Raw genomic sequence first — 10,241 nt, 5'->3', positions numbered from 1 at the left:
AAGCGATCGTAGCCCTACGACAGTCATAAGTCTATGTTAAACGATGGTAGTTACGATCGTCTTAGAGCTACGATCGCTTTGTAGAACGGGGCCCAGACTCTTATTTACACACCGCCGTCATATCACTGAAATATTGCTGAGTGTGGCTTTAAACAACAAACAAACATGATCGTTTAAACATTAATTATTATATTATATTACAATGTACATTGCATGTTTTTGTTTCAATGGGTGCTTTCATTGATATTCAATAAATGTACATCACACAAATAATAAGGATGTACAATGTAAGAAGTTGTTCTTTTTCAATCCGTTTTACGAACAGTTCTTATCTACGCTACCATAACCAGCAGTCGGGGATTGGGTCCCTGTTGCTATGGGAATTTTGTGCTTTGAAACTGCTTTGGGTGATTTTCCGGAATTAATTTCAGCAGTTGTGGCGTCTTTGGTGACTTTGGAATAAATCTCCACCCCCGTGTATAACACCATCGCAATGGCAAGTAATGATAACACAAATATAAGTTTTGTCCTCAAGCAAACAAATTCACTGAGTACGAACGTAATAGTAAATCCGATAGCTTTCCATGTGACAAAGTTGGCAAAGGCGGGCTCCTTGTTGTCGGGGAAGAGCAGAGCAATAAGTGCTGAAAGAAAAAATCAAATTCATTGAGCCGTGGAAATATTATTCAAGTTATATTGTCTGGCAACTCCACAACAAATCCATAGACAAGTGAATGAATTAATGTAGTAAATAAAAGTACTTAAACCAATGATTCCTTTCAAAATAATGCCTGCTTACTTAAATTTGGATAGGGTGGTAACAATACACGACTTTGCTGTTTGAGTGCCTTTCACATGGATAGATTGGTAAAGGATTAGAATCATTGTCTTACAGGTCGCTGTGATATTGCTGTAATCTGAAACGCTCAAACAACTGAAGGCAGTGATATTAATGCAATCGAATAGGAATAGGCAATATTTTGTCGAACGATATCATTGGCAAATCTTTTAACATATATGTAGGCTACATAATAATATTGTTTAAGTTTAATACAATAGAAAGACAATCTTACAGTTTGACTGCGTCTGCCATATGCCTTCTCCCATACCCCACACCATTGGCACCATGAATATGTATTTGGTGTCTGCTTGTGTGGGCGTCCATAGAAACAGCACGGTAAACAGTCCAGCTTGTGACGAGGCAGCAGCACAAAACAGCAAGTACCGACCAGTGTACTTGGCAACTCGACTGAACAGTAATGCCGAGAGAGAAGTGACAACCCCGTACGTTGCCATGACAAACCCAACCATGTGTATTCCGATAGGGCAGCTAACATAGGACTGTAAAATAAGGTTACAACACGAGAGTCGACCTGAAAACATGATAATACTAATGATGATGAAAGTATCACTGAAATTTTCGTTCCTTTTCCAAAAACTGAATATCTCTTGTCGGAAACGAACATTACTAGAAAAGCCCAAACATTGCAAGACAGATTTTGAAATTAAAATTTTGACTTGGTTTTATTAGATTAACATTTTAAGAAAATCTTGGTAAGCCTGTGGGTCAATCTCCATTCTAATAAACACCTGCACACTTTTAAACTTTAATACAAACACGTTCTTTCACAAAACACAAAATGATAAAAAAGAACATATGACAGTAACTTCTGGTTTTGAGTTCAGATGACAATTCCAATATATTACGATACATCACAATTTATTGTGCTTACTGACTCTCAAAGTTTGGGTAACATTTAACGAGCAAGTAACTAACCCGATCTGAGTGATACAGAAATGTTTGCACAATACATTGATTTATTGATATATATTTGTTCAATCTTACCAGTGTGTAGTCTCCCCATAGTACTGCTTGTTCAACAGCCTGATACACGATGAACGGAACAAGGAATATCATTTTAGATGTAAACAGAGTAACGAAAAGAGAACTGAGAGACCCTATTAAGCTGGTGTTGGCACTCCAATTACTTTTGGGCAACGGTGGAAGAAAAAACACCGTGATAACCAAAGCAGTAATGTCAAATGCGAGATATATACCCAGCATAATATACACTTTCTCACTTCCAGGTGTGGCTATATCAGTTCCATTTGAAGCCAAAGGACAAAAACCAGGCCCACAAATAGCTTCTGTTGTGCCATTTGTGTTCGTTCCTGTTTGAAAGACAAGTGACGACACTAAGTTTCCCGGAATCTGGGTTGTTTCATATACCGTAAAGAACAGTCCATTCAGTTTACTGAGAACAGTGTAGGTGGATTGTCCTGTAGAACGGACAAGGGAGAAGGAACACACGGTGGTGTAGATGCTCTGACAAGTCCACAGAAAGCCGGACATTGTCCCGAGAATAACGGAAGAAGGAATGAGAGTAAAGAATGCTGGATAAAAATTGGATCCGGTGTAAATAAGATGACATATCCATGACAATATAATTGTATTTTTCACTCCGAAAAATCGAATGACAGCTGGGGACAAGATTCCGGAAAAGACAATACATGCATACTGCACGCTGAGTGAAATCGTTCCCAATCCGGCCTGTTGATTAAGGCTGCTCTGTAGATTCTGAAGCGCCAAATACGCTGTAAATGCTGCCAAAAAAGATGCTGCAAGCACTCCACAACTTCTCGTCTCCTTCCCTTCGATGGCAAGCTTCGGTTGTTCATATTCTTGGGTCATGTGGGTCGTTGTTTTAGGTGTTGGAGACGCTTGACAAAACTCAATGATATGTTTCAAAAAGATTGCAGATGGTGTCTCTGAGAGAATTTTTCAAAGAGATTGCTGACTCTCTGCTGACTCAACTGTTTACACTTGATGTATACATTGAGAGAGCAATTTCACTAATGCGTCCACCGTGTCAATGGCAACTGATAGTCAACACCGTACAGAGTAGCCATACCTACATGTACACACTACCTCACACATCTAATCTCTTGAATGATATGACTGTTATCTGGGCCACTCGTGCTTCATCAGTGGGTTTGAGGTAGTTGCCTTGTGGATGGAATATGCATAAGCATGGTTAACTGTACATGTATGTGCAAAAACATCAAATTACAACTTCCAAACGCACGTCACAAGAGGCTCGATACATCGTGAGCTGCAATTTATTATCCAAATGATTTAAATACATATCCGTGTTTTGAACCCATTTAAGAACAGATGACTATAGTTAGTGAGTATGGACTTACGCCGCTTTAATCAATATTGAAGGTACCAACACACGTGCACACTATTTCTTCTTAATGAGTTGGATTTAATGCTGCTTTATTTAAGTATATATCATGGCGTGTCAACTTGATGTGAGAGGAAAGCCCGAAGTGAAAGACGTTTACTGCTCTGTGGATCCTGAAGGTGCTGTAGGCGCTGCAAAGAAAGAAGCTAAAAAAGCTTCTCGACATATATCCTTCAAACGTACAAACATGGGTTGTTTACGTTCTTGGGTCGCTGTTTGAGTTGTTTGAAATATTCGCCAAAACTCAAGGATGTTGTTCAAATAAATTTCAGCTTAATACAAAATCCAGAAGAAAATATGAATGTATTCATATAAATATAATAAGAGGAAGAACTCTAATACATCCAGGAATTGACTGTTCTTCTCGGGATGGTTTTGAAAATCCCAGCTTCGCGTTCATCCCGGAGCAGTATCGCCCCTATTATAAACGCTATCATATAGGACGTTACAAGAAGGATATGTCGATTATGTATGTGACATATACATTTGTTATCAGCCTACATTGTTGCAGATAACTTAATGTTTCGCCGCGTTGTTTCAGTGAGACTCATCCCATCAAGGTACAAAGGGTTTATGTTGATTATAACGCCACTCTGCAAATGTATGCACTGACAAGAACAACACAACACAGGTGAGTACAAAACTTACCCTCAATCAGCCCCCACAAAACAATGATCCCAATAGGTATGGAATACGATAAATCCTGTTGTCATCATTTTAATTTGAAATTCTTCATTGGTCGCTTCCACGTTGTTTGGGCGTTTGTTTACGTTTAAAGCCACACACAGTAATATTCAAACTATATAACTATATAGCGCTGAATAATCGATTCTGGAGCAGACAAACCAGTGGTTGATATTAAGAGCCATGTAATACGCCGTCGGAGCAATGATGACAAGCAATAAACCAAGTCGCAGAGCAACGGTTCTTGGAACTTATTCTTAACCAAAATGAACAACCTATTTTGTCTAATCAAGCTTGATTCTGGTGTAGGAAGACCGCCCCCTTGGTCTTGTGGTAGAGTATAGCCGCCCGGAGAGCGAAAAGTCTGGTGTTCGATCCCGGCCGCTCATACCGAAAAACGTTAAAAGATGGTACTTCTTGTTACCCTGTCTGCACACGGCATTAAGGGGTTAAAATAAGGACTGGTCGGCTCGGAGTCAGTATACTGTGTCTTAGTCGGGGTATTCATGTTAAACTGCGGCATGGTATCTCAGTGAGCTAGCACTATAAATCGGCATCAGTCCGGACTAGTACAAACAGCCACACACACACACACGTGCATGCACGTCGCTATATAAGTGCAATAATCTTGGACGCGATGTTAAACCCCATTTCACCTCACCACTGGTGTATGAGACACGAATGTTGTCCTTTTAGTAGCCTGGTAACCTTGACAGTTGCTTGCATCTTATCTAGGTAACCGAGAACAAATACACACGTGTCAATGCACATTGAGATATATATATATATATATATATAGCTACACAGTACACAGGTATTTATTTCGGTTACTGTAGTACAATCACGATCCTGATAGATGAATATTATAATGTAACTTATAAAAATAATTATCACTCTCTTTAATTTAATTTACCTTGACCTGTTTTGAAGCTTATTCCAATAACTGACTTATAACATGGCTTGAGAATGCAGACACATACTCATACACGATTCACTATAGTTTTTCATAGACACTTTGTTATCATTAGTACTTATTGTTAATTCAGGAATATAAGGAATGATGACGTCCGAATCTGAAGAAAATGGGAAAGACACAACGATACATGGCAAGGAAACCAGAAACTGCTTGATTTTGGCATCGGCTTTCCTCGCAGCATTTACAGCATACCATGCCCTACAGAACCTCCAAAGCAGCCTCAATGAGGAACATGACCTCGGTGTATTCTCCCTCAGTGCAGTGTATGGAGCTTTCGTATTCTCAGGAATCCTGGCACCAACTGTAATACGATATTTTGGTATCAAGAGGTGTATTATTCTATCATGGGTGTGTCACCTCATCTACACCATCTCCAACTTCTATCCGGCCTTCTACACCTTGATCCCGTCGTCCCTTCTCCTTGGGGGCATCTCTGGCTTCTTATGGACCAGCCAGAGCACGTACATCACAGCATGTTCTTATTCCCTGGCTAAAAGGACGTCGCAAGAAACTTACGTCGTTCTCAGCAAATTAACTGGTATGTTCTACAGCATTTTCCAAACCACACAAATACCTGGTAATTTGGTGTCCTCTCTGATCTTGAAACAAGGAACATATGACAATGTGACAACACAGGCTGTATGTGGTGCTGACTATTGCCCATTGTCCACGAACGGCACTGACATCTCGACTCCGGATCACGGAGTCGTGGATATTCTACTTGGAATATTTATTACATGTGATTTACTAGCTCTTGTCATCACCTTGTGTTTCCTGTCTCCTTTACCGAAGAGTGCCTGGATCGCGGAAGCCAGTTTGAAGGACTCTCTGTCCTCCTTCTTTGTGACTCTGTTTACCACAAAGCTCATCTTTCTTGTTCCTTTAATGTTGTACATGGCAGTGGTGGGGGCATTCTTCTTTGGAGATTACACAAGGGTGAGTACGGTATACATTTACTCCTATGTCGGCGGATGTGGACTTCCTATACAGTAAACAACGGTTATAACGAACTCAAAGGGACTACTTATATTAGTTCGTTATAACCGTAGTTCGTTATAAGGGTATATACGGCATATATAGAACAAATGGCCAGGACTAAAAATAAGTTCGTTATATCAGTCAGTTCTTTATAAGCGTGTTCGTTATAACCGTAGTTTACTGTACTTATATCGAGATGTCTCGCTGGTCTTGCATATTCAGTGCCATCGTACTCTAACGACGTGGAACAATGTTCATTGCAATAATTACTGGTTTGTCATCGAATCCCCTTCCGCAACCATGTAGAAACATGGGGCTGTGGGTGTTGTTGTTTTAAAAAAAAAGACATAACGTGAATACATATACTAGTATATACAATGTAACATGCAACAATGATAGCGTGACGTCATCATCGTTGTGTCAACCACAGTGAAACGCGGTTAATCTTTAATCTTTAAACCGAAAGTATAACTTCATTGTGTTGACATTGCTCGGGTAAGAATAATTTATTAATACGGACGATAGCACTGGTAGCGGTGCCTTCTCGATTGACCGAATTTCACTGCGATAAAATTTACTTCGAAAATTTGATGAAAAAAATTACAAACATGATCTAAACTTTACACAGTCACCGAAACACTGTAAATTAAGGTCCAAAACACAACTATGATTCACGTATAAAATACATCATCGAATCAACATTTTTTGTTTGTTTCATTTTCAACTACCATCGAACCTGGATACCTTCTTTGCAAGGCATGGGCGGTCGGGTAGCCTAGTGGTTAAAGCGTTCGCTCGTCACGCCGAAGACCCGGGTTCGATTACCCACATGTGTTCAATGTGTTAAGCCCATTTCTAGTGTCCCCTGTCGTGATATTGCTTAAATTATGCTAAAAGCGACATAAAACCATTTTCGCTCACCTGTAGTCAGTTTAGACTACATGGGTCTCCGTAACGAATGTTATACAACTTTAGCTGGGCATCTCTGGTATTAATTAATTTTCTGCATTTGATGAATCTAAAATAAATTTATATTTTCTTTTATAATAGTCCTACATCAGCTGCCCCATTGGGATCCACATGGTTGGGTTTGTCATGGCGGCCTACGGAGCTACAAATTCATTTGGATCTTTCGTGTCAAGTCGAGTAGCTAAATATACTGGACGCTATGTGTTATTTGCAACAGCGGCACTCATACATGCTGCTGTGTTTACTACACTCTACCTCTGGACGCCAAACGAGACGGATACGAAATATATAATCCTTTTGCCACTAGCCTGGGCAATCGCTGATGGTATTTTTATGACACAGTTAATAGGTAAGTATTAAATTTAAAATCACCTAAAATAACAATCAATTGTACACAAAATTACTGATTTTTACTTATTTCCTTTCTGAAATTCACCCACTATCGTTCGGAAACCTCGGTATCCTTTTGTTACCCTGTTAACCTATCACAACAGGCCACAGTTTCCATGGCGTAAGTGCCTACGTCATTGGGGATCGGATGGTCAAACTGTGTTGATTGTGTGTCATCGTGCTCTGATGGTGTGGGCTGCTACCCACCGTTTCCAATCACCAGCGCGCTTGGTACAGTTTCAGTTATTATAGACCGACGTGATAAAGCTGTGCTATTTCTGACATGTTACACACTCAATACATAGATTTGTATCTTTAATTACCTGTACACCGTGTTACTATCAAAACCATCAGACATAATGACCTGAGCCATAGTAACCAAACTGTAAGATATCTGCAGAATAGAAAGCCCTAATATATATATATATATATTTATTATGCCTCAAAGTGACATTGACCGTTCAGAGAGCAGAATTACTCATCCCCCATGAGCCCCATACCGTCAGTATAAATCTAAGATCGTTGATACTGACCTAATGTGAGACTGTATACCGTCAGTAATAGCCATCTTGGATTTTCCAACACCTACCTCACATATTTTTCACATGGAAATACTGGTACTGAAATTCGTTATTTTACACTGTTTTGTGTTTTACTATCATTAATTGTGATGTACAAGGACATTTATCTGTTTTAGATCACATTCGTGACTTTATTGATAAAGATTATAGTTAAAATTTTAAACAAGGTTTGACCTCTAAGGTTTGAAGAGTGGTCTCCCTTTGACATCAGCAATGGCTGTCAAACGCTTTGCTTAACGCACCGATGAGGAAATCTCTGATAAAAGGCAAAATGTGCGATATGGATACCAGAGAGTGTAAGCTTTTGGGCATAATAAATTACTTATGATCTCTTGATGGGCCTCGCCCAATATGTTTCTGCTAAACTAATATGACACCGTATACGGCAACTAAAGACATCATAACAAATAAAACATACACACCCACCCACAAATATATGTATATGTATATATAAAATATAACATATATGCGTTGGTATTTATTCAGTCTAAGAGAGATATCCATATGTGCATTAGGACCCCTGATTAGCAACAGTCACTGTGGCAAGATCTAAATGTTCAAAGAAAAGGTCACGTATACTATACAATGGTGTGTTTGGTATCGATTCAAACTGTTATGTAAATGTTGTACAATTACTAATCCTTTGTCCCTTTCAACCTTATTTAAAATTGGATTTAAAAGAAAACGAAACAAACGTAGGGATAACACAGTAACTTGCCTCGATGGATCAGGGAGTCAGGCTTGGTGTATTTGTACCTCGACGCTTGGCCCGTTACTCATGATATCGATCACTGGTTTGTCTGGTCAATACTTAGTGATTAAAAAGGCTGCGTGATGCAGCTACTATGTCACTAAGAGTGGCGTTAAACAGCAAGATCCTTAACAAAATTCAAATGTTGCGTATTTCTAATTTCAGCGTTAGTTGCCCTGTACTTCCCAGACAAGAAGGAACCGGCATTTGCAAATGTCCACACATGGATGTCCCTTGGTTCCACGCTCACGTTCGCTCTGAGTAGCATCCTCTGTGTTTATGTAAAACTATATGTCATGTTTGCCTTGTTGGTCGTTGGAATGGGGATGTACGTTGTGGCGGAGATACTTTACAAAATGGAAACAAAAGAATACCTGAACATAAATGAATAAAATATAAGTTAATAATACTCATTTTTTTCTGACAATTTCTATATGCCACAAGCTGCAATATACGGGCGTCTGAAAGTAATGACTATTACTGTGTAGATATTGGCATATTACGGGCGCCTCTCACAACCGTTTAAGTGCAAAGTGCTTTTGTTATGGTATATTATTTGTACTGATCTCTGTTTGTGTTGATTTCAGGCATACCTGAAAATATATTTTTCATTGATAAGATGAAACCTGTCCTTTTTATTTCAAACACATGTGTACTATGAAATCTAACTCAGGCTATAATAAATATATATTCGATTTTCCTCCCCGTCTTCGTATTGTCAAACACCCCGCCACAATTCATTTATTGTCAAGGAGTTTTGTTTGAGACAGAATATGTTTCAGGCAGCACTTCGAGATCTAACTTTTTTCTTTCGCAGCAATTCGCTGTGCGAAGTTGCGTCCCTTGGGCACACCGTAAACCTATGATCGTGGGTTCAAATCCCGGTTCGCCCCGATTATGTTTCTAAGTTTGTAAGCACCATACCCGTGCTAGTGGATTTCACAGAAGTGGTAAACGTCTGAGTCCTGCATCATTTCGGGCTTTCCTCACACATCGAGATGACACGCCGTGATATAACTGGAATAATGTTCAAACTCACTCACTCTTCTTCTCTGATTGGAGGAGTCAAATTGTGCTTGGACCCACAACACATTATTTACATAACATCAAAAGTGTCTAGTGAACGATTTACTTACATGTAACATCCGAGAACACACGGGGCGGTCGGGTAGCCTAGTGGTTAAAGCGTTCGCTCGTCACGCCGAAGACCCGGGTTCGATTCCCGACATGGATACAATGTGTGAAGCCCATTTCTGGTGTCCCCCGCCGTGATATTGCTGGAATATTGCTAAAAGCGGCGTAAAACTATACTCACTCACTCACTCCCAGAACACACAAGTGTCCCATAAGCAACTTGCCAAAACAGCCCAAATCCGCTATGCTCACCGAATGGAATGCTTATAAATATATTTATTAAAGGTGCATATGTGGACATTTCGTAAGCAAGAAGATTTCACTAGGAACGGTGGTGCCCGGGTTAGCAGAATTCACTTTAATTTATGCCAAATACATTTTAATTTTTAAAATTCATTTTCTATTTTCACACGCGCATATACACGCACACGCACTCTCACACACCTTCACACAGACAGACAGACACGAGTGTAAATTATGGTCAATCCGATTTAAGTATCGAGAGCAGATTGTCGATGTTTCTTCATGTG

The 10,241-nt window shown here is 39.6% G+C and overlaps 2 protein-coding genes across 2 annotated transcripts; one reads left to right on the top strand and one right to left on the bottom strand.

Moving 5' to 3' along the window:
- Nucleotides 1-309: 309 nt before the first annotated feature.
- LOC139455458 (protein unc-93 homolog A-like) lies at nucleotides 310-2,692 on the bottom strand. The gene is made up of 3 exons (XM_071237009.1): nucleotides 1,847-2,692; nucleotides 1,074-1,341; nucleotides 310-644 (listed from the first exon to the last, which is right to left on the bottom strand). Exons 1-3 carry the CDS (start codon nucleotides 2,690-2,692, stop codon nucleotides 316-318), a joined length of 1,443 nt encoding a protein of 480 aa, XP_071093110.1. The 3' UTR covers nucleotides 310-315.
- Nucleotides 2,693-3,857: 1,165 nt separating this feature from the next.
- Nucleotides 3,858-9,123, top strand: LOC139455457 (protein unc-93 homolog A-like). Its single transcript, XM_071237008.1, has 4 exons — nucleotides 3,858-3,879; nucleotides 4,979-5,844; nucleotides 6,937-7,204; nucleotides 8,743-9,123. The coding sequence occupies exons 2-4, from the start codon at nucleotides 4,990-4,992 to the stop codon at nucleotides 8,967-8,969; spliced, it is 1,350 nt and encodes a 449-aa protein (XP_071093109.1). The 5' UTR covers nucleotides 3,858-3,879; nucleotides 4,979-4,989; the 3' UTR covers nucleotides 8,970-9,123.
- The last annotated feature ends 1,118 nt before the right edge of the window (nucleotides 9,124-10,241 follow it).

Source organism: Haliotis cracherodii, unplaced genomic scaffold (genome assembly GCF_022045235.1).
Source record: "Haliotis cracherodii isolate W230 unplaced genomic scaffold, xgHalCrac1.p SCAF_11, whole genome shotgun sequence".
NCBI lineage: Eukaryota > Metazoa > Mollusca > Gastropoda > Lepetellida > Haliotidae > Haliotis > Haliotis cracherodii.
This window is presented reverse-complemented; position numbering and strand designations above follow the sequence as displayed.